Below are 26030 nucleotides of genomic sequence, written 5' to 3'. Positions count from 1 at the left end.
GCACCAGTGAAGCACCTGTGTAGAACCATATAGTGCCATGTAGAACCATATGTGGTGCTATAGTGGTGCTATATGGCCCCTATATGGCTCTACACTGGCGCCCAACCGGCGCTTCACCGGTGCTATACTGGTTCTTCACCGGTGCTATATGGCACTAAAATGGTTCTTCTATCGTTACGATCCAAAGCAACTGTTTTGGTGCTATAGCACCGTTTGTTTTTTTAGAGTGTAGCTATTTTTTCACAATACTTTTCCCTCTTTTCTATTCATTTTTTATTTTTGCAAAACTATTTTGGTTGTAAAAAGATTTTTTTTGCTCCATACCGTATCATTTTATTTATTTAGTTTTTATTTAGTTTTTCATTGCTTTGCAAATACAGGCTATAGGTGGCATTGTTTTAATTCCATACCCACCTCATTGCAAGTAGAAACTGATTCGTTTCCTTTAAAATTCCATACAATTCCCATTATTATAACATTAAACGCACTAGAATGAAAACCAACTGTGATGGTTCATGGTTTCTATTATTTTATACTATTATTATTTTCATGGGAATAGCATTTGTTAAATAAATACGTTTGTGAAATATTTAACAAAAATGTGCAGTTTGTAACGAGAACATCCAGTATGTATCATACGGTTTCCCTCCTTCAGTATTGTCGTCTAGAGAGCGTGATGGGCAGGGCTTTGAATGAAGCTGAACTATCCTTGATTCAGAGGGGGAGGTCTATTTTTAGGGGAACGTGGTGGTGAGGAAGGTTTCTTCTCTAAGTTCAAGGTAAAAATAAACCGAGAGGATGATCACTGTCATTGAAGATCAGGTAAGTGCGCGGCTTTATCTCGGCATGCACCCATTTTAAACTTTATTTGGCACAAAAATACCCCACTAGTGGGCTAAGACAACATCGACCACGTTTTGCTCACTAACTGCACGGAAGCCTTTAAGTTAGCTTTCCAGCAAGCTCATTTTAACAAAGTCTATTAAATGTTATATCCAAACACGTGCATGTGAGGTTTAGTATAACATTAACGAGGCATGAAATTATGTAACACACCGGTTCAGTTTGTGATCGCGCGACGTGTTTAGTAGTTACCTAGCGTAACCGCTAACCAGGTCATCATTACATCAGCGTGTAACCAGCGATAAAATGGCACACATCGCAGCAGCTAATGACACATTCACCCAACTAAGTTCTTATTTTGCGTGTTATTTGACCTTTAGTTGTATAACTTAATACAAATCTAGATGTTATTAAAAAATAAGCCCAAGTGATCACTGATTCTGATGCAGCTTGCGGAGTTCATTCCGCCGTAATTTGCGGCCCATGAAAACGCAATGTTATCTCATATGCAAAAAAAAAAAAAAAATGCGTTATAGTTTTCAGAGTCACAAATATCGCGCTCATCTATCGCCTGTTGAAAGGCCTGATAAGACGCGAAGCGCGCCATCACATCACGTGGGTTGAACGCTTCTGAGTGAATGCACGGCAGCCGCCCGCATCATTGCTGCAGCGAAAGAAGCAGGGTTTTGTAATACACTTTACAATAATGTAATGCATCAGCTAGCACAAACTAATAGTGAATAATACTTATACAGTATTTATTATTTCATGTTAATTTCAGCATTTACTAATACATTTTTAAAATCAAAAGTTGTAACTGTTAACATAAGTTACACCACGGGGCTGTTGAATTCTTATTCTGATAGGTTGAGAAATGTTTCATGGATGTTTTGTTTTTGATAAACGCACACCTGACCTGTTAAATGTCTTAACATATGGGCTATATCTGGCAAAAACATGGTTACTACACTTAAAACCATGATGAATTTACCAAATATGTTTTTATATAATTTGAATTTTTCACATTTTACAAGCTGTTGCATGTAAAATGAGACCAATGTATTTATAATATGGTGACCGAAAGTCAAGTCCAACTTTTGGCATGTATTCACAGGAAGCCTTTGACAGAGCTCTGGCAGAGGCAGGCGACAAGCTTGTAGTGGTTGACTTCACAGCCACATGGTGTGGGCCTTGTCAGAGCATTGCTCCATTCTTCAAAGTAAGTAATCATTTGCTTTATTTTTATGTGTTTATAGTAGTTGCATTGCCAACGAACACTTATTATTTATACATTTATCTAGGGCTGTCACAATGATAAAATAATCGTCTCATCGCGATTGTTTGACCTCATCGTGATGATTTCAGATCACCGCAATGATTGCACATATATGTGTTATGTGTATATTTTCTGCCAGGTAAACCTAATTTTATAAACAAAGAATTTTTTTATATGAGAATTAAATGTCAGAGCAATAAAATAGACAATTAAACGTCATAATTGTCAAGCGCTAAAACAGGAAATTAATAGTCACAATTTATCAGACAATTAACCGTCAGCCAAATTGCATAATCGTGACAGCCCTACATTTATCTATGTGTTGAAGAGTTAATCAAGGTCGTGCTTAAAGTTAAGGGCGATTTATAGTCGTGCATAAGTTCTATGCCGTAGCTACGGTGCGTAGCCTGACGTGCACCTCGCAAAAATTTTAACAGCGCGTCAGATCTATGCGGACCGCAAGCGCTGTGATTGGTCTACCAGAACCCCTCCCATCAGGTAAAAAAACTGCATCATAGGTAGGGATGCGCCGATCCGATATTCTGGATCGGTATCGGGGCCGATCCGGCCTTTTTTTGCTGGATCGGATATCGGACTAACAGGACCGATCCAATTCCGATACTGCACGTTACCCATGGTTGTTACTGACAAGCAATTAAAACGACAAAGTATTATAAAAGTACCATAAACGCTTTTATGCACTATAATCAAAGTCATCTTACACTCAATAGCTTCATGTGAAGGAACAAACGCACATTTAAAGATATTAATGTTCACAGAAACACTGTAACTTACTTGCAAACTGAGTTAATCCACTGATGAGAAGCGGACGGATGAAAACGCGCCATTCAACACACGCACACACACAATAACTGTAACGTTAGGCTTTATTAAAGATCTGATTTATAAAGTCTCAGTAAGCTGTTGGATGGATGCAATTCACTATGTGCTGAGTTAATTCACAGGTGAAGCGGATGGATGGAACGCGTCATTCAACACACGAACACTCAATATCTTTAGGCTGTTTTAAAGATCTTATTTTATATAGTCTCAGTAAGCTGTTGGATGGATGCAATTCAGTATGTGCTGAGCACACGATGCATCTAATCTCTTTGTGTTTTAATAGTTATGAACGTAACTTTCCATTGCGGAGCGAGGATTCCCATGTGAGAATGCTTCTAGAGCAGGGATGGGCAACTGCGGTCCTGGAGGGCCGGTGTCCTGCAGAGTTTAGCTCCAACCATAATTAAACACACCTGAAGCAGCCAATTAAGGTCTTACTAGGCATACTAGAAACCTTTAGGCAGGTGTGCTGAGGCAAGTTGGAGCTAAACTCTGCAGGACACCGGCCCTCCAGGACCGCAGTTGCCCATCCCTGCGATTAAGGAAAATATATTTAGCATACTTATTTGATCAAACGTGCCTATTTTATTTTCTCCTAAACACTACCATAATAATTATTAATGTTCTTGTAACTTGTAAATCATTTTAAATTATTGGTTTTTACTTTAAAATTATAATTATATTATGCTAGATTTAGCAGAAAGCACTGTTCACATTTTTATATATATTGTGTGTGTGTGTGTGTTTGTGTCTGTGTGTAATTTAAATTGCTCAAGAAAAATACAGTAGTATCGGATCTGCAGGTATCGGAATCGGACGATACTCAGAATTCAGGTATCGGATCGGAGATGAAAAAAGTGGTATCAGTGCATCCCTAGTCATAGGTATTTCCGTTTGTGACGGTGAAAACAAAGATGAGCCAAGTTGAGGAGTGATTTAACTCAAACTGCATCAAAAGTCACTGTCTATTTACTTCCATCATTGCTGGTCTTCTCAAATCATACACAAGTTGCTATTTCTTCTTCGTTTGTGGGTTAAATTGCCAAGCTGCTTCTTCTCTGACGGTCGTGCTGCTACTGTGGTTACACGCGTGGATACTGCCTACCAGCGGTTTGCACGTCGACGCGAAGGACGACACAAAAGTATAAATGAAAACCGAGCGGAGCCATCGCGGCTACGCCGTAGGACCTACGCACGACTATAACGAGCCCTTTACTAATCACTGTTCATTAATATTCAACCAAATCAGCTGCTTTATGTTCTCATTGTATTTCTTTACTACTAGGGTCTGTCTGAAAATCCTGCCAATGCAAATGTGGTTTTCCTTAAAGTAGACGTGGACGATGCACAGGTGAGTTTATGGTTTCAGTTGTTGTTGATTCCTGTAGCTCAGTTGGTATAGTGAGGATCTAACAAATGCAAGATCATAGGTTTGATTTTTAACTAAATGTAAGAAATGTATTGAAATGTATCCCCCTTTAATGCAATGGGTAAAAATGTTTGCCAAATTTAAAATCAAATGTAAATACAATTCCAGCTAATTTGCTTAGTCAAATTCTGAAACTCTTTGTTCCTTCCCTTCAGAATCTGTGGTTTCATCTGAATGCTTTATCTAGTAAACATTTAAAGCCATTTAAATTTCGCCAGTGATTAACAATAATCCTGTTGTTTTGTTTCTTTGTTATAAAATTAAATAGTGATCTATCACATGGGTTTGTTACAAACCTCATTAAAGCATCTAGCAGCAGTAGGTAAATGGCTGGTCAATCTAATTTTATACGTTACACATGTTTCTGACAGCCAGTCAAATCTTGGAGGTGGGTTTCGTGGTAATGTGGTTAGGAGGCTAACACATAAATCTGGGCAACCTATTTTACTGTATTTTACTGTAGTTCAGAGTTGGTTATGTTTGGTGTTGTAATTGGGTACAACCAGGAAGCCAGTAAAAACAAAGTTAAGCTTAATTTAGTATCTGTGTATATATACCCTGGTTTTGCGTGAACATTCAGATAAATAAATTAATAATACTAAATTATCATTTAGTCAACATGAAGAGGACGGCATGCTTTAAATATAATCACAGGGCTAAAGTGAGAGGATTAGCTATCATAAAATCGCAGTTTTGCTGTCATAAAATCACGAAATGATCACGGTCATGACCAGCCCTTTTAATAAGATGCGTTTAAGAGCCTATCATATTGTCCCCTCCAACAGCATTAAATGCTTACAAGGTAACAAAAAACTTTTTTATCAAAATATCCAGATTTATGTATTACCTAATTTCTCAAAAATGCTGAAAGGTTCATTTGAAGCAGTTCAACGATTCAGTCTGTCTAAACCCATCTTTTCTCTGAACCTACTTTGCTCTGATTGGCCACCTGGCCCAGTTTGTTAAGATTGGTGTTTCTGCTTACAGCGTGTGTCGGAAATGAAATGCCCATTGCCATAGTGACAGTGTATGTGCATACACAAACGTGACTGGCTGATACAGTTTGTAAACCAACATCTTGCTAACTGTACATCCTTTATCATTTACATTTAAACACAAACAGTTTGTGTTGAAATCACTTTCAGCACCAATAGCATTGTATCATGCACTTGACTTTATTACTGGAAACACAAATATCAACCATGGTGACAATCATCAAATATCATTCATTAAAACAACTCTATATACAACAGATAACTAACAGAGACAACAACAGCATATATAAAGGAACACCCCACGGTGCTTGATAGGAACTTTAAAAAAAAAGTAAAATTGCTAAATGTAAAATTGTTTTTCAGGGTGACCAAAAAATCCTTGTTCGCAACCTGTTTAGGCTGATTTTAGCCAGTATACGCAAAATAATAAATTGACTGGTAGTAAAAAACGTTTCTAAAAAGTTACTTTATTTCCTTTGTGGAGAAAACATTTTGAAACCTTCACTTTTTTTACAGTGTGCATGCAAGGCTTACGTTTATGTAAACTACATGCAAGCTTCCTGTGCAAACAGTGCTGGTCCTTCCTGGAAGCAAATTATGCAAGTTGCATAGGGTTCCCTTCCCACACCACTAGGAGGCCCCCTTGATCTCAAAATAATTTAAAATACCATTATACCAAATCAAAATTATTATTGTTTAATGTTAACAAGACGCTATCATTTTAATAATTTGCAAACATGCGGATTAATGCGGTTTTTAAAAATACTTTCTTTAATTACTATTATGTACTTGGACAACATGCAGTCAATGCGTGACATGAGACGGGGTTTCTGTATGTGTTTGTGTGTTTGTAATATTTTAAAGTCTTGTTAGTTTTGCCAAACAAAGCAGTGTAATATTTTCAAAATAATACTCAATATAGATTTCCAAATAGTTTTAATTTTAAATTTAAATCAGGTTTATTTTTTAGTGCTAGTTTCCACAACACAAATTGATCAGTCAGAGGTGAGTGTCAAAGTAATGTTCATATGGCAATAATACAGCTGAGCTGTAAGATAATACAAGATGTGTGGTTAGTTAACAAATAACTAGGTTAAGCAGAAACAATCAATGGGTTTTATGAATGCATTGAAAGGGGGCCTCACACAAAGGTTTGCTTGGGGGGCCCCCCAGCATCTACTATAGGACCAGCACTGTGTGCAAAACTGGCATCCACGATTTACCTTGCTGTGTTTGTTTACTATTCCTGATGAAGTTTACTAACTTATGAACATAGGTGTCATTATCGTACAGTCTACATATTTGTCTTACCCAAGTTTATTAGATCCATGTCACACGGTGTGTGATCTGTCATGATCTTATAAGTGGTCATAAATCTTAAAAAATAGGGAATTGAGGAACACCCTTATTTTTATTTTTATTTTACTTGTCTTAAGTTTGTTTTTAATATTGCTGAAATATGAGTCTGTGTCCTGAACATGTGGCTAATCTTTAATTCTTAAGTCCACCATAAGAGGGCAGTAAGATGTAGTAATTTAGTTCTGATTTCTTTGCACATGTTTTGCAAATCATTGCTCCATGTAGTCATATATTCATATCCCTATGGCTCCTATAATTATCTTTAGCTTTTTAACCTGTTACATAAACCAATGAATGCTGAAAATATGTATTACTCAGGAACAGTGCTTGGGTAGTTAGCAATACTGTCCTAAACAAAAGTCCTAAGCAATACTGAAATGATATGTTGTGTGTGTGTGTCTGCAGGATGTGGCCCAGTCTTGTGAAATCAAATGTATGCCGACATTCCACTTTTACAAGAACGGGAAAAAGGTTTGTTTTATTTCCTTAGTGCTTAGAACTAATAATTGTGTTTTTAACATCTATGCATCTCTGTCACACACAATGATTGATTTCTTTCCAGTCATTGTTTTCATTTATTTAATTACTTGTTTTTGTGTAGGTGGATGATTTCTCTGGGTCCAACCAGGCTAAACTGGAAGAGATGGTGAATAACCACAAATAACTCGGGACTAAGACACCCTCATTATTGTTTCCTGTCCAGCCCAAGTTTACTAACAATAATTTCATCTTATTTTGTTACTCATGAATTCAGTTTATTTTCTAATCGTTTTACTGCAATTTTAGCTGGTAAAATCTGCCTTACTCCGTCATCTGATATACCACAATTACGGATTACCTCTGTCTGTATGTTTCTGTGTGTTAAATTTTTTGGGAATCAAGATCAATAAATGAACATAATTCCAAAAATACCTTAAAGCATTTGCAGTTGTGTCTAAGACCTTGACGCCTCTAAAACGTTTGTCTTGTAGAGAGTATGTTGTTATTGTGGGTAGGTTTACAGTAAAGATAACAGTAATGCAATAGTTGAACATAAACTAACAGTACTTTAACAGAATTTGTTTTCTATCTTTATGTTAATTTCTTATACATTACTAATACAATTTTAACAAAACAAATTGTGTATGTTGACATTACACAATGAACTAACACAAACGAACAGTGGACAATAATATATTTATAAATTAAAGTAACTGCTTACTCAAAAATGACATTTCTGTCATTATTTACCCATCTTTGGCAAAACAGAAAGTGGCCACTGTAATGAATGTGACAGGGTTCCCGCGGGGTCTTAAAAAGTCTGAAATTTAGAAAGTTAAATTTAAGGCCATAAAAAGTCTTAAAAATGGCCAGATTTTCACTCTAAGTCTTAAATTTAATTAACCCAAGTCTTAAATTCCTTACCTCCATTTATTCCCGAAAAGGTTGTCCGAAAAAATAAAATAAAATGGTAAATTAAAATGCCTCAGTGACGGAGGAAGAATGTATTTGATGGGTGGGCCTCTAAAAAGAAAAGTTCTGCACTTTGCGTGTCACTGAATGTCTCTTCAATCCAGTTTTTAATCATTATTTTTTTTAAGAGAATACAAATGTAGGCTATTATAATCCACGCAATTCATGCCATAAGCTATATTTCAGATGTTGTGATCCGACTGTATACTGTACACTGTAAAAAAATTCTGTAGAAATTACAGTATTACTGGCAACTAGCTGCCAGTAACTTACTGTAGATTTTACATTTATGTTATTTACTGGCAAGAGTTTGTTCAAAGTTAAATGAACATGAAACATTTTCAGTTTTTATCTTCTACAGTAAGTTACTGGCAACCAACTGCATAACTACAGCAAATTTTTACAGTGTAGGTTTGGCGAGAAAAATCTTTTCTGTGTTAATTTAACCAACTAGCCCGTGGCTTACCAGAGCATTTGCAAGGTTCTGAAACAGAGGACCCAGAAGCAAAAAAATCAACACTGCTTTATTAAAAATCAACTTAAACAGTCAGGCCGTCAAGTCCCGCGCCATCAACAATGAGTCAACTTTAGTGTTACACAGTTTTCATATGCAGCCTACAAATGCGACCTCTGGAGGCTACAGCCTTCGGATTTAGAAACGGCCTTGTTTGCAACACATAACAAACCACGAACAGCCTTTTAAAAGTAAATTTCCTTTTCATTTAATTATTGTGTAATTAGAGAGGGGAATAAATGCGATGGCGGTATAGTGCATATTTATGCACATAACGTATGGGTGGAGAAAGTGTAAAACATGTTAACAAGCCACATATCAGCAGCTGACCATACTGATCTTCCCATATTAGTGGATTTTATTTGTCAAAAAAATAAATAAATAAATAAACAAAGATATAATAAAAATATAATGTTTTGAGAATTTCTGAGATCATTGTGCCGCTTTGGTCTTAAATTTCACTCATAATGATCTTAAAAAGGTCTTAAAAAGTCTTAAATTTGACTTGGTGAAACCTGAAGGAACCCTGGAATGTGAATGTAAATATGAGCATCCAAAAAGTGGTATATTTTGCTTGCATGCTTTATTATGTAGTTTTGTGTGTAAAACGTTTGCTTGTCCTTTTTATTACAGGAAAACATTATTGTAGTTTCTTGAAAGATCCATGTTATGTCCCTCAGATTGTCTGTCACTACAAGGCTAAATAACAAATGTGTGCACCAATCTTAAAACATTCATTTCTATTTCTTGACACATAATCCATAAAACACGTAAATATATATTAGGCCAGCACCAGAGATGCCGTTTCTATTTTGTTAGCTTTTTTCTCTGCTATTGTAGTTTATAAAAGTAGTTTTGGTAGCTTCTCTTTAAGTGCCAGCAGAAATATTTGTTTAGCAGTCTTAAGGGTTGTGTAAATCTCAGAGTTATACCTCAGAGGTCGAGTGTTCAAAACCCATTTACCTAGGTTGGTTTAAAATGCTAATTTTTGCTGTACCTACAAAGTACAGTGTTCTCACACCTTAGTTAACTTCAAATTCAAGGACTTTCCAGGTCCAATACCCAAAAATTCAAGGACTAAATGTGGGGACACATTACAAGTGAGGGCAAGGCTACATTGTGTTACCTTTTAAGATACATTGTTACAGTTCCCTTTAGAGGGAACCTGCGAAGCGTCACTGCGGTGACACTTTGGGGACGCCTCCAGGGGTAAGTGCGTCTGAATGTGTATATCAAATTTAACCAATGGTGAGGCTTAACGACAAAGAAAGGGTGACGCGGGAGCCAGGAAGTATATCGCTATCTGAAATATTGCCAAAGACGGCGTTACAGGGACACAGGAAGTATGGCAAGGGAGACGCAGCGTCTCATTCCCTTCTCAGGGAACAACAGTTACATACGTAACCAGAGACGTTTTCATGTGTTAACACAACTATGCAAAAAAGCAGTTTGGTATGAATCAGCATTCGCATACAGAAGATATAAGCATTTAAAGCGAACAGTTTAGCACGTGTGCTTAAAAGGCTATTTTATGATATTATCCTACACTACACAGGGAATAATACGGAATTTTGTTCCAGAAAACTTCTTGCATAAAATAGATTCAAGCACTTTCAATGACCTGTATCTATGTACAGTCTTGTTCAAAATAATAGCAGTACAATGTGACTAACCAGAATAATCAAGGTTTTTAGTATATTTTTTATTGCTACGTGGCAAACAAGTTACCAGTAGGTTCAGTAGATTCTCAGAAAACAAACAAGACCCAGCATTCATGATATGCACGCTCTTAAGGCTGTGCAATTGGGCAATTAGTTGAAAGGGGTGTGTTTAAAAAAAATAGCAGTGTCTACCTTTGACTGTACAAACTCAAAACTATTTTGTACAAACTTTTTTTTTCTGGGATTTAGCAATCCTGTGAATCACTAAACTAATATTTAGTTGTATGACCACAGTTTTTTAAAACTGCTTGACATCTGTGTGGCATGGAGTCAACCAACTTGTGGCACCTCTCAGCTGTTATTCCACTCCATGATTCTTTAACAACATTCCACAATTCATTCACATTTCTTGGTTTTGCTTCAGAAACAGCATTTTTGATATCACCCCACAAGTTCTCAATTTGATTAAGGTCTGGAGATTGGGCTGGCCACTCCATAACATTAATTTTGTTGGTTTGGAACCAAGACTTTGCCCGTTTACTAGTGTGTTTTGGGTCATTGTCTTGTTGAAACAACCATTTCAAGGGCATGTCCTCTTCAGCATAGGGCAACATGACCTCTTCAAGTATTTTAACATATGCAAACTGATCCATGATCCCTGGTATGCGATAAATAGGCCCAACACCATAGTAGGAGAAACATGCCCATATCATGATTCTTGCACCTCCATGCTTCACTGTCTTCACTGTGTACTGTGGCTTGAATTCAGAGTTTGGGGGTCGTATCACAAACTGCCTGTGGCCCTTGGACCCAAAAAGAACAATTTTACTCTCATCAGTCCACAAAATGTTCCTCCATTTCTCTTTAGGCCAGTTGATGTGTTCTTTGGCAAATTGTAACCTCTTCTGCACATGCCTTTTTTTTAACAGAGGGACTTTGCGGGGGATTCTTGAAAATAGATTAGCTTCACACAGACGTCTTCTAACTGTCACAGTACTTACAGGTAACTCCAGACTGTCTTTGATCATCCTGGAGGTGATCATTGGCTGAGCCTTTGCGATTCTGGTTATTCTTCTATCCATTTTGATGGTTGTCTTCCGTTTTCTTCCACGTCTCTCTGGTTTTGCTCTCCATTTTAAGGCATTGGAGACCATTTTAGCTGAACAGCCTATCATTTTTTGCACCTCTTTATAGGTTTTCCCCTCTCCAATCAACTTTTTAATCAAAGTACGCTGTTCTTCTGAACAATGTCTTGAACGACCCATTTTCCTCAGCTTTCAAATGCATGTTCAACAAGTGTTGGCTTCATCCTTAAATAGGGGCCACCTGATTCACACCTGTTTCTTCACAAAATAGATGACCTCAGTGATTGAATGCCACACTGCTGTTTTTTTGAACACACCCCTTTCAACTAATTCAACTAATTGCCCAATTGCACAGCCTTAAGAGCGTGCATATCATGAATGCTGGGTCTCATTTGTTTTCTGAGAATCTACTGAACCTACTGGTAACTTGTTTGCCACGTAGCAATAAAAAATATACTAAAAACCTTGATTATTCTGGTTAGTCACATTGTACTGCTATTATTTTGAACAAGACTGTATGTACATTTTCAAAAATTTCCCAGGGCCTTGAATTATTTCCCCGAGATTCATAAACTTTCAAGGACCCGTGGGAACCCTGAAAGTAGGCTGTGTTTCTCATTGTCTATTGCTTCTTGTGGTTGTATTAACTACTATTATGATTTTTGCTTATAAAATGCATTTTATACGTTAATACATTTTGCCCGTTAGACTGTGATGGCACAAAAGGTTGAATTGAATGCCGGGGGAAATTTTGAGACTGAATTCTGAGCCTAAAACCTAAAAATGATGGTATAGTGATGATTATAGTGCCTTAGTGGTTCAAATTTAGCTTGCAACCATGAGGTTGTAAGTTCAAATAACAATTGATGGTCGGTTTATCAGTGTTGTGCTCTTGAGCAAAGAGCTTAATCCCAGGATAGGTCTAGATTCGTGTAAATGTGTAATGTTATGTGTTTGGTCCTAATAGAAAAGCCATTTATCCTTTCATTGGCCTTTGTCAAATAGTTGTTGTAACAGTAACAGCACTCTAAATTCTGCTGGGTGATTTTTAACCCAACGCTGGGTAAATATTGAACAGAACACACAGCTGGGTTACAATTGATCTAATGCTGGGTTGTTTTGACCCAACAGTTGGGTTGTTATAATCCATTACATAACAACAACCCAACATTGGGTTATTTTTAACCCAGCATGTGTTCTGTCCATTATTTACCCATTATGGGTCAAAAATAACCCATTGTATAGTGGGTTTGTTTCTACTCAATGCTGGGTTGTTTCAACACATGGTTGGGTTACCAACAATCCAGCATAGGTTTATTTATAACCCAGCATGTGTTCTGTTAAATATTTACCCAGCATTTAGAGTGAGGTTTCATCTATCTGTTGGTTAGACAGTTTTTTTTTTTAGTATTTTTGACTTGTTCATCTTGCAAGCCCCATTAATTGTAGACTTGATCTGGGTATTAGCGTTTAAGCGTGGACTTGTGTTTATTTTTGTTTTAATGATCATGGTCTAAATGGGGTCTAGATAGCCTCCCACATATACAATTGGAAATGTTTGCAACTTGTTTCCATGTGTGGTGTTATGTCTGAATGCCTGCAGAATGAGGCCAATCTTCATTCTTTTATCTATACTTTTAAAAGCCAACTAGTAAACAAAATACACATAGCACTGTGTAGAAAAGCCAGTTTTATCAGTACAGAATAGTGCATTTCACAATACATGTTTCAAAGCAGCTTTACTGAAAATACTGCCTTAACCAGTAAAGTAGCAAAGAAAGTAAAACTATTTAAGAGAAACTACTCAGCAGCAAAGCCTACACACTTAATAGCTGTGCTTTTCAATGCCAATGTTAAATAGTTTCAAAAAGAAGCTTTAACATCTGAAGAAACTTTCTGTTTCACAAAAGGTTCTTTGTAGTGAAACAGTGTTCTTTAGATAATAACATGTATATAAATGGTTCTTTAAAGCAGTGGTTTTCAAACTGGGGGCCGCGAGATGGTGCCAGGGGGGCCCCAGTTTTATGACGTTTTATGAAATACATTAATTTATCATGAATTCTGTGTAATTAAACCTAAAAAATAAGGCTACTAACCAAAAACACAACTTTTTTGTATAATTTAATGTTTTTTTATTAAAATGTTGAGTTTTATGTCACAAATTTTCTTTGGGGGGCTGCGAAGGAATGCACCGTACACAAGGGGGGCCACATGCTGAAAAAGTTTGGGAACCACTGCTTTAAAGAACCTTTGACTGAATAGATCTTTATGGAACAAAAATGATTTTTTTTTATATTTAATAAATTATTAGTAAATAAGTTTATGCACAAGAATGCTGGATTATTTTTAACCCAACCTTGGGTCAAAAAGAGACGAACCAGATGTTGGGTTTTAGTAACCCAGAAAATGATTATATTTGACCCAACAAAGGGTTGAAACAACCCAGTAGAGGTTAAAAATAACCCAGCAATTTTTAAAGTGTGTGTGATGCACACAAAGAGAGTGGTACATAAAGCGCCCACCACTGTCTGTCTTAGGTGTAAAGTACTGAAAGGCCGATAAGGTAAATGTGTGGGATAAGCTGAATCTGGTTTAATAGTTTAATAGGATGGGTATACCAAGGTAAACGCAACACTGTAAAACCCAAGTTCAGTTTACTCAGTTCAACCGAGGAAAGCGATTGCTTAATTAATATAAGTTTACAAACTTATATCATGTTTTAACCTTGTATTAAAATGAGTTATTTTTACTCATTATATTTTTTATATCCACTTTAATATCCTTTTTTTATTTTTACTTAATCCATACATTTGATAAATCTCGGAATGCTGTTACAGTAAAAATATATATGCATTTTTTCCAGCTTAAACTGAATGTGAAAGTGAAACAATGCATCATTCATGTTTAAATTGTTGTTTTAACAGTAGCCTACAAAACAGGTCTCATCTATCTTGGTTTTAGATCTCTTAGTTTTTTCTTTTTATTTTTGACTCACTTGTCTGGCAAGCCCCATAAATTGTAGACTTTGTCTGGGTATTAAAGCTTTTAAGCTGGGCCTTGTTTTTTTCATAAACACATACATAACAAAAAGCCATAAAAACCATAACAATAACAACAATAATAAATAATAATTACAAAAAGTGGTCACATTATATATTTAAAAGTATATTGCACCTTAAAATGTTAAAGCAGAATAGAATATATTAAGTCTTGCCCCCATTCAGAGTCCTTACAGCCCATGGATAAAAATAGTTTTTTAGTCTGCTTGTCTTGCTTTTAAGGCTCCTGTATCGCCTCCCAGAGGTCTACGCGGAAGACCCGAGACCCGTACGGGTTCGGGTCTATATTTTAAATGATCAGCCGGGTCCGGGTCGGGTCTCAATCTATTACTTCGGGTCCCGGGTCTGTTTAACATTGTGGCTAATACCCGAGGTCGATCGGACTCGGAAAACACACACTCACATTTAAATAAAATATTTCAAAAATAGCAACAAAAACTTAGATGAACTGTTGCATACATTTTTTCTATGACGCTAAAATTGCTTTAAAAAGTTTATATTTGGTTGCTCCAACCAGGCAGCTAACGCGCATGTGCTCTTGTAATGTTTCTCTGGCTACCAGTCAGGAGCTTCTGCAGTGAGACGCAATGACTTTACCTTTGACAACTGGCTCTTTTATTTAGAAGAGAAATGACAGCAAAGAAGTAAAGCTAACGAAAGCAGCCATGGCACTGAACGAGCAATCGTTATTATAATCCAAATGGGCAAACATTATTAAGCAAGTTGACCCGATACACAACAAATGTAAAACTGCGTTATTAATCACCATGACTGTAAAGTGGACTTTTAAAGCTGGAATAAGCATTAACATTTCAATCGTCAAGAGAGGAATAACATGGATGGAACTTACTTGGAAATAAGGATTGTGCATCACACAGTCAGGTACAAGGAGGGAGAAGACTAACTTCTATGGGTAAGACAAAAAGTTTAATTTTCGCTACTTGTTTATTGACTTATTAATAACATTTAGCTAAAGAATATTTGCCGGTCGGGTCTGTGTCTTCCCGGACGGGTTCGAGTCCAGATTTTAAATGATAGACGGGTCCGCGTCGGATCCGGGTCCAGCTTTTAAATAATAGACGGGTCCGATTCGGTTCCAGGTCCAGCTTTCAAAACAACAGACGGGTCCGGGTTGATTCAGTGTAGCACATTTACGGGTCTGATCGGGTTCGGGTAGGAATTTTTGGACCCGTGTAGACCTCTACCTCCCAGTAGGCAAGAGGCTGAACAGTTCATGTCCTGGGTTGGTGTTATCATTTATTATATTTCGGGCCCTGTGGAGACACCTGTTGTTTGCAATGTCCTCCATAAAGGGGAAGTGGCAGCCAATGATCTTTTCAGCAGTCTTAATAACTCTTTGCAGAGCCCTCCTATTTGCAGCTGAACAGCCAGAGTACCACACTGTGAGGCAATATGCAAGGACACTCTTGATGGTGGAGAGATAAAAAGTCACCAGCAGATTTCCCTGCAGACTAGTTTTCCGAAGTAGTCTCAGGAAGTGTAACCTCTGCTGGGACTTCTTCACTATAGCCATTGTATTGACAGTCCAAGAGAGGTCCTCTGAGATCGTTGTCCCCAGGAACTTGAAAGTAGAGACCTGTTCTACCTCGTCACCATTAATCTAAAGTGGAACTAAAACATTCTTTTTCCTCCTAAAATCAATTACCATTTCCTTGGTTTTCTTGGTGTTCAGTGCCTGGACCTCTTCCCTGTACTCTGACTCATCTCCTTCTGTTATTAGGCCAACCCCTGTCGTGTCGTCTGCAAATTTAATAATGGTGTTGGAGGAGTGGATGGGAACGCAGTCATAGGTGTACAGGGAATATAGAAGTGGACTCAGCACACAACCTGTGGGGATCCGGTGCTAACTGTGATTGTAGAGGAGGAATAGGAACCAATTCCCACTGTTTGTGGGCAGTTGGTGACGAACTTCAAAATCCAGGAGCAGGTAGAGAGGGGAAAACCTAGGTGCAGCAATTTATCTACCAGTATGCCTGGTATTATGATGGTGTTAAATGCTGAACTATAATCAGCATTTAACATAAGCTCCTGGCAGCTCCAGGTGGTTCAGTGCAGTGTAAAGGGCTGTGTTGATGGCATCTGCTGTCAACCTGTTTGCTCTATACGCAAACTGATGGGGGTCAAAGTTGTAAGGGAGGCTGGCCTTAGTCTTCTCAGCGATCATTTTTTCAAAACATTTCATGACAGCTGAAGTGAGGGCTACAAGCCTGTAGTCTTTGAGACTACTGACTTTGGGTTTTTGGGGACCAGGGACAATTGTGGCAGACTTTAGGTAGGGGGGATGGAGGCTTGTGTAAGGGAGATGTTAAAAATCTTTGTAAAGACCCCTGAAAGTTGGTCTGCACAAGCCTTCAGTACTTTGTTGAGTACTTCATCTGGTCCAGCAGCCTTGTTTGGATTCACTGCCCTCAGAACACGTCTCACTTGTAACATAACTTGTTACTTGTTCTTGTAACGCGAGAGTGTGCAGCGTAGTGGAGAGTGGAGGCAGTGTGACTGGATGCAATGTTGTTGACTCAAACCGGGCAAAGAAACGGTTCAGCTGCTCGGCCATTTCAGCATTGCCTCCGACAGCCATAGAAGGTCTGCTCTTGTAGCTGGGGAGATGTTGTAGTCCCTGCCATACCTGCTGTGGATTATTCTGTTGCAGATGGTCCTCTATTTTCCTCCTATAATTCTCTTTTGCTCCCTTAATACATCTCTTCAGATAAGCCCTAGCTACGCTGTACTGGGCCTTGTCCCCCGACCTAAAAGCAGAGTTCTGTGCTTTGAGGAGAGACTGTACTTCTCTGTTCATCCAGGGTTTGTTATATGGGTAGACACAAATAAGTTTACTAACAGTCACATTTTCTGTACAGGTCCTAAAAGTAACACAGAACAGTCTCTGTATATTGGTCCAGGTCCTGAGACTGAAAAATACTCCACTCTGTATGTGCAAAACAGTCCTAAAGCTGAGTTAGTGCATCCACTGGCCAGGTCCTCTTTTCTGGCTTAGTTTGTCTTATCCGCGGGGTGTATGCTGGGAGTAAGAGTAATGAAAGATGGTCAGACAGGCCAAGATGTGGCCTGGGCACTGCTCTCTATGCGTATTTATGTTAGAATATACATGTTACAGTGTGTTCTTTCCCCTGGTGGCACACTGTACATACTGTTCAAATTTAGAGAGCACAGACTTCAAACACACTTGGTTAAAATCCCCTGCAACTATATGCACCCCTTCAGGATAAGCCTGTTGTTTATTCATCAAGTCATACAACAGTGTGAGAGCTGTGCTAACATTAGCCTCTGGTGATATATACACAACAGTAATGATCACTCCCAAGAACTCTCGCGGCAGATAATGGGGTCTACACAATACCGTCAATGCTTCCAGGTCTGGACAGCAGTGGGTGTATATGATCTTACAGTTCTTACACCAACCAATGTTGACATACATGCACAGACCCCCCCTTTCTTACAGCAGTCTTTATTTCTGTCGAATCGATGCATGAAGTGCTCTGCTAGCTGTACTGTTGTATCCGGAATCAGTGGGTATAGCCAAGTCTCAGTTATTGTCATTGCACAACATTCGTGGATAGTGGAATTCCCAGCGATAAGCAGATCCATTTTATGAAAGACTGATCTAGTGTTGGTGAGAAAGATGGTGGGTACTAATGGCTTGTGTGGTCGCTTTTTCAATCGGGCCAGTAGGCTTCCCCGGCAGCCCCTCTTCTGTCATCTCTTCCAACACCGCCTCCCTGGCCCAAAAACCATCCAGACAGATCCCGGTGGCCTCGCTATGTCCTGCGGGATGTTGTGAGCATGATGGAACGAGCTTGTAACATTAATCTGGCACCGTAGTCCAATATTATCCAAGGTTGATTGACTATACGATTGACTATATGTGTGTCTTGCTTGAGAAAATGTATTCACATACAGTACACACACTACAAACACAATCAAACAGCACCGTATCAGAGAGCCAAAAGCCACTGCGTCTATGCGTGCCGCCATCTTGTCCAAAAAAATCATTGTCGGTTGGGGTTAGATTTGGTAATGTGATGTAATTTTATGAATTGGTTTCTACATGTTTTTTCTTTCACTTTTAAAACTTCTTGCCTGGAGTTAGGGTTAGAGTTGGGGTTTGAATGTCTAAAAATGTAAAAGAAAGTGATTCTAATCCCAAGCGAGAATGGTAAGAAAATAGAAAAAGAAAGTCATGCCACCGGCCCACCGCCACAAAAAACTATTTATAATAATTAGTGCAAGTGACACGAAAAAGATATCCGTGCTCAAGGCATGTAAAAAAGCTGAATTTCTTGCCATGGACACAAATAAATAAATCAAATTTTTCCTGACTATAACACGACTTTCCGTGAGATCAATCTGATTAAATGGTTCTTTAAAGAACTTTTGACTGAATAGATCTTTATGGAACCAAAATTGGTTTTTATATTTGCAATATGCAAACTCCTCGATCACTGACACCAAGGCCACACAACAACGTTGGGCTGCATATTCGGTATAGGCCACCTAAGAGTAAGGCTGATGCCTTTTTGAGGCAGCATCCCGCTTATTGATGGGTTGGGGGCAGCTGGTACCAGTCACTGTTGTTCCTGCATCAATCCAACAAGCTGCAGAAATAGCCCTTAAGGTTTTCCCAAGCCCTTCTGCAGCCAATCTCAGGACATTGCAAGAGGCTAAACCAAAAGATTAGGAGGGTAGATTTTTTGGGAGGCATATGAGCTTTCTGGGTTCAGAAGAACAGAAATGATTATCTAAGAGTAGTCTGACTTTGCTTCACCAGTGGGAATGACTGGTGGAATGTAAAGGAGTTCTTTATCATCGGATCCTCCACCCTGATTGAAGAGAGAAAATCCTTTAAGTTCTTTTGCCGCCTGGGTTAAGAGCTGAGGTCTTGAGGTGGTTGCATTGGTAGCATGGACACCAGGGCATTAAACGCATGACCGAGTTGTTTTGGCAGTGTTTTTATTGGCCGGATATGTCTGGAGAGGTTGCCGTGATGGTGTGAAGAATGTAAAAGTTGTCAGTACGCCAAGGACCAGTTTAGGTTTGGAGAATGTGTTTGGAATGACAGATGTTTTACCAAATATACTCTGGCAGTTTCTACACTGGATCAGAGGACAGAAACGGTGGCTCAAGTGTTAGTGGTGGAGTGGTTCTGTAATTTTTAGGTTCCTGGTTGTATTTTTATTCTGAGCAGGGACGCAACTTCTAATCTTCACTTATACAGCAGCTTTGTTGTCTGTATAAGTTGGAAAAGTCACGAACAACACCATACCATCAGGGAATGGCCAGTGTGAATGGTTTAACAGAACTCTACCCAACCTTTTGCACACTTTACCTCCTTCAAGTAAACAGGACTGGGCTACATGTCTTCCTCAGGTCCTGTTTGGCTATAATACTATCCCCGTCAATCAACTGGCGAGTCACCATACTATTTGATGTTTGGTCAAGAGCCTCGGTTACCAGTTAATTTCCTGTTAGCGAAGGTAGAAGGAATGGCTGTAGGAAATGTACATGGGTAGGTTGTAGAGCATCAAACTTAGTTGCAGGTGGCTTTTGAGGGGGCATGAGAGCACTTGGGAGTTGTTGCTGTATGTTGCAAGGCACGGCATGACTCACATGTTCAAGATGCACCAGTGGGGGACGGTCAGTTGATTTATCTTCACGACTTTGATGTGAGAGGTGGGTCAAAAGTCTGGGACCTGTGAAGTCTGGTAATGTACCAAGTGGTGAAAGCCCCTAAGGAAGGAGGTTTGGTGTACTCTATTGCCCCGTGGATGATTTGGACAAGGTGAGGCAGGTACATCGTTCCTTGTTGAAAACCAGAATTCAGAAGAACTTTGTTGACTATGCATCTACTCAAAGCCCTGTCGTTGAAGCTGTAGCACCTCGGTGAAATGTTTTGGTGAAATTGCCTGTTTAAGAGTCAGCGGAGTCTATATTTGATCTATACTTCTTGTTTGTAAACTACAGCTTGCCTGTGATCCTACTATGAAGGTAATTTAGCGCCTAAAAGATTTGCCTGTGCAGGATAAAATTTGTAAGAATGTACTTGACATTGCAAGCGTAAAATAAATGTGCATACGCAAAAACTGTTTTGTAAAGGTGTAAATCAAGTTGCAAGCGTAAGAGAACAGGTTTTGCAACATTCGACTGTTAATAAGTAAGTGTAATTGATGTCTTGTAAAACTGAAACTACATATTTTCGCTAAATATGCTTAAAACTCAGAATCAACACATGTCAGCCAGCTGCATACAGTTCATACTTATTTAATGTAAATATGAAGTTTCAGTTTTACAAGACATGAATTACACTTACAATTAACAGTAGAATGTTGAAAAACTTGTTTTCTTACGCTTGCAACTTGATTGACACTTTTACAAAACTTTTTTTGCGCATGCTAATTTAATTTACACTTGCAATGTCACGAACATTCTTACAAATGTTATCCTCTGCATGCTAATCTTTTAGGCCCTAAATTACCTTCATATCCTACCAGCAGCCCTGTGACCATTCTGAGTGTAACATACCATCTTATAAATTTTTTGGTTACAGGAGCTGAGTGCCAAAGCGGGTGTATTTTGGTGATGGTGTCCCTTCACAAATGCTGTGCTGTGTCTGGTGGTGTGTGAGTGTTTCCACACAGGTGTAAGGAAATTGTGCCGTTCTGTGGAGGCCTTGTTGTGCCCTTTTATTCTTCTGCTCCTGAACTCTGAATACAAAGGTGTTTTCCAGTAACACTGTTGCCAGTAAGCTACTGTAATAAGATTTACAGTACTAGAGACTGTATTTCAGGTTTACAGTAACTAAATGCTACTGTAAATATACAGTGCCGTTACTGTATAAGCCCTAGATTTGCAGTATACTACTTTAATTATTTTACTTTATTCTTACATTCATTCGTTTGCACTTTTTATATAGATTTCATTTTAATTTTAACCTAGAGAGGTACTGCTAACATTAAATCTAAAGAGACACAATTATTACAAAATATCAACATCTTTATTCAAACCATTACAAATGTTTCAAAAAGTTGTGTGAAAAATGTATTTAAAACACACAATACATTTAAAAGAACACAAAGCAAATGAACTTACATACGTATTAAACTAATTCATCCAAACATTATAATTTTGCCATTATTTACTTACAATTGTTATTTTCAAACTATTTGCTTTTTGATTCAAAATGCCTTTTTTTAGGTGATACAGTCCATCATTGGTCCACACTTACAACTGTCAACAACTATCTTTACCCAGTTCAATTTCTAAAACCACCAAAGCTGATGTTCTTTTTCATCTGTACACCTCTGAAAGAAACTAAGGAAGCCAAATTTACCTCAGCATGCTACTGTTAGTCCTATCTAGTGCACTTTGGATCAAAAATTTACCTCTGCTTATACTTCCGATCCCTCTCTGCCTGGGTTTCCACATGACCTCACTTATATTCCTTGGACACAACCCTCTCCTCCAATCTGTACACCAATGGATCAGTCGCATCTTGCTACAAGTCTGCTTCTGGTAGCACAACATGGGAAAAGATGTCAGAAGGTTTGTGCAAGGATGCACAGAATGTGCCAAATCTAAAAGCCCACTACATCTCCCATCTGGCAAACCCCATCCATTGACTATTCCTTATATTGCCCTTGTTCACATCTGGAAGTGGATTTTGTTATTGATCTACCACCCTATGAAGGCAAAACATAGATTGTAGTGTGATTGTTGTATATTGGTTTATAATTGGAGTCTTTATAATGGCAGCCATAACCTCCTCTATGGTGTTTTGGTAGTTTCTCTTGTAGTGCCATCAGCTCAATTCAATCCCAAAGTTTAGATCTGTAGTATTTAAATTAGTCTGCAGCAGGAATATTTGCCTAGCAATGTTATTGTTTGACTTGTTATATCTCATTGGTGACAGATAAAAGCTCGGTAGACAGCAAGTTAACTTCTGGGTTTATAGCTCAAGTTGGTCATAAGGTACGTTTCCTCTTGTTTTTCCTATTGTGTTTGCTACAGTGGCTGATTTTGAGCTGTTTTTCGCTTATGAAGTGCATTGCAATGTCATAAATTGTAGCGATCAGACTGCGATGGCACAGAAAGAATTGAACATGCTGCCAATGCAATCCTGAAAATGTTGGTAGCAATGATTATGGTCATGGTTTAGAGAAATTTAGTTTGGAACTATGAGGCTGTAGGTTCGGTTCTCACATGGGTTGGTCTATGATATTTCAAGACTTTAATTTTGAGCAAAGAGCTTAAGATTTGTCTTCAAATAGCTTTATTATTTTGGTTCTTATAGACCCCCTCACAGTTCACGTCACAGGCGGTTCCCACTGCGCATGTCGGGGTCAGAAAAGTCATTACAGCAGATTGAGTTGCGTATTATTCTGTATCGTCAAAAATGCCTACTTGCGTCGTGGGCTTTGAAAATCGCACCAGGTCTGCCGTTAAGTTTTTCGGGATTCCTGCAGAATCTCAAAAACAAAAAATACAACATCTGTGGCTGCAAGCAATTAAACGTGCAGACTGGGACAATGCAAAGATCAAAGAGGCTTGTGTTTGTAGTGCTCACTTCATTTCAGGTAAGTCATCATTTTTCAGCCCTGTTAGATTAAACTAGAAAGCCTAAATGGTATGAACAGTTTGACCCCATGCTGCGCGCGCACCCGATTGTCATTCAATGTTTACAAACCTTGAAGGGGTCTATAGCAATGACATTTATGGTTCCAGTGACATTTGCCAAATCGTTTTTTAAAATGTACAAACAGTTCTAATCTAGATCTTGGGTTTCGATAGTTTAATGCTGGTTTAGACATGGTTTTTAGTACTTTTGATGATTAATTTTTGTTGCAAGCCACATAAATTGTGTACATGGTCTGGTAATTTTTAGCTCAGCCTCATGCTGTTTTGTTTTAATGATCATTGTCTAGATGGGGATTTAGCCTCCATGTTGCCCACATTTACAACTAGAAGCTTGTTTTCAACTTGTTTTTATGTGTGTTGTTGTCGTGTTTGGGAAAGGAATGATGATTGGTTGGTTCATTCTCTCTTAAGCTTTTTAACACCAAAGAGGAAGCAAAAGACACATAGAATTGTGCAAATAAAGCCAGTTTTATTTGTACAGTACAGTGCATTTCACAATACGTTTTACTTAAAATCCTGCCTTAACACAACCAGCGAGAAAGCAAACGGCAACAGCACCAAAGTTAATAAAAACTCACATTTTTAAGTAAATAAGAACGAAAAGGTCAGAGTGACATGACTCCACTAGCATTCTAGTCACCGACACATGTCCCTCATCACCCACCTCACACTATATTAGCAACACTCATTCAATCGGTCAGCGTCTGGTCTTGTTTGACATATCACTCATCTGTGTGTTTGTTTCGACTTACCCGGTTCTACTTACCATTCCAGTTTATGTCACGATCCTGACTTTATGGTCGTATTGTTTAGTTTTGTTTCAGGATTGTGTTAATCACCTTATTATCGTATTCTCATTGTCACCTGTTCCCCTCTGGATTTGCCCCCTTATTTAATGCTCTTATGTTTGCTGTAAAGTCAAGTATTTAGTTAAAGTTTAAGGTCAAGTTTATTGTTAGTTTAGTCTAGTATGTCTTGTGTTTGTTTGCAAAGTTTTTGTTGTTTGCCCCCTCATGGGTTTTTGTTTTCCTGTTTTTGTTAAATAAAAGTCTTTGAGTTGTCTGCGTCTGGGTTCTGTCCTATACCAATTCCTGACGGTTTATGTCGTCTCATCCTCTTCGTCGTCTTCATTTGTGTTTCTGCGATTGTAGGGTGAGGGTCCCAAAAGACCTACAATTTTTACTTGTTACTCAACTACGCCACCCCGGGATCTGCCTATGGGAAATATTAGTTTGGATTAAACAGGTTCAGTGTGTACCAAACAAAGAGGAACAAAGACAGATTTCTTATATTATTTCACTATTGAATTTTATAAACCTCATCAACACATCCCGAATTATTTAAAATATAAGGCATTATTTCTGCCTTCTTTTATTTAAACTGGAACCTGAACCATGTTAAAAGGATACGATTGACCAATTATTGCCAACAATTTCCGTGGATGCATTGGAAGACCAACGGACCATGGGTGCAGGCCCACTTTAACCCCGAGAAGACAGGCTAGCTTTCTATAAGAAGCCCTTAAAAAAATTTTCAAAGCATTTTGACTCACCTGCAATTTTTGTCTTTCATCTGCATTTTATGTGAAAATGAAAGAATGTGTCATTCATGGACTGAATGAAAATCTTTGCAATTGTTAATTAATCAGTTTGCTTTAAAAGTTTTAACATAGTATAACATTAGCAGACACGATTTAGTCCTTAAATCAGTTCTCATTCACCTGTCAATACAAGCTGCTTAAAATATTAAAGTTGCTCATTCCATTTCTATAGAGTCTGTCTAACTGTTTGTTTATTAAAGCTGTGTCAGAAATATATTAAGAGAAAAATACAGTCGCATTAAACATCATCATCAATACTCTTCTTTAGGCAGGTATATATACGAGTGTGGTTGGAAGTCCCCAGGACTTTGAATGCCCTTTATCTAGATTTTTGTCATTGTTTAGTTAGTGGAGTGTACTTTACAGAATGGACAGATTTACAGGTATGTTGCATATGAATAAAATCAACCTCAATTCTAGTCTATAACAGCTTTGCAAACAGGGAAAGCAGCATTTTGCAAGTTTTTTTGAGAAGTAGAAGAGTTACTTTCTCTTTTACTTTGGCTGTCTCAATAAGAAGTACTACCTTTCAGCACAAGTATTTATCAGATTATAGACCCACCTGCCAGATCAAGATTCCTGTGTGACATTGGTATTTATCTAAACAAGTATAAATATACCGTAGGATGCTGCAAATAATGTACCCTTGACTACAAAGCTAATCTGCTCAAAGGTAATGACATTTTCTTATTTCTTTTTTGTGATTTTTATATAATCCCTCCAGGATTTCGCGACTTTTTTGTGATGTTGTGGTTGTAATTTTCAGAATTTCTTTTAAAGGAACCAATGCTTTATTAAATTAATATTAAGATTAATTAATAGTCAAATTTGTAGAGATTTAAGAAGTAAAAATTTAATTAGTGAATAAGTAAGAACCAAAATTAAAATATGACAAATAAATACAACTTAAAGATACAGATACATTGTTTTTTGATTAACATAGACAGCTGTCACACAGTGGTTTTAAAAACTGGGGGGCAGGATAATTTAAGGAAAATGTTATTTACTTATTACTTATTGTTACTTATTATTACTTATTATAAGGACTACAAAACAGTAAATTGTAATGCATTATGATATTGCTTCACCCATTTTTTGACATTTGTGTGAGACAGCACCTTTCAAAAATTAACCAGATTTTTTTGTGGTTATAGAGTAGTACCCATGTTTTTTTAAGTTTACCATGCAACTTATATATCCCCGTGAAAATAATGCATTACACTAGATTACAATTAAAAACAATA

General features: G+C 37.9%; 1 protein-coding gene across 1 annotated transcript; it reads left to right on the top strand.

The window, feature by feature from the left end:
- Positions 1 to 665: 665 nt before the first annotated feature.
- Positions 666 to 7656, top strand: txna (thioredoxin a). Its single transcript, XM_055204993.2, has 5 exons — positions 666 to 822; positions 1958 to 2062; positions 4248 to 4313; positions 7151 to 7216; positions 7347 to 7656. Exons 1-5 carry the CDS (start codon positions 799 to 801, stop codon positions 7407 to 7409), a joined length of 324 nt encoding a protein of 107 aa, XP_055060968.1. The 5' UTR covers positions 666 to 798; the 3' UTR covers positions 7410 to 7656.
- The last annotated feature ends 18374 nt before the right edge of the window (positions 7657 to 26030 follow it).

The sequence above is a fragment of the Misgurnus anguillicaudatus genome, chromosome 3 (genome assembly GCF_027580225.2).
Source record: "Misgurnus anguillicaudatus chromosome 3, ASM2758022v2, whole genome shotgun sequence".
Classification (NCBI taxonomy): Eukaryota; Metazoa; Chordata; class Actinopteri; order Cypriniformes; family Cobitidae; genus Misgurnus; species Misgurnus anguillicaudatus.
Note: the sequence above shows the minus strand (reverse complement) of the source record. Positions and strands in the feature narration are given on the sequence as shown.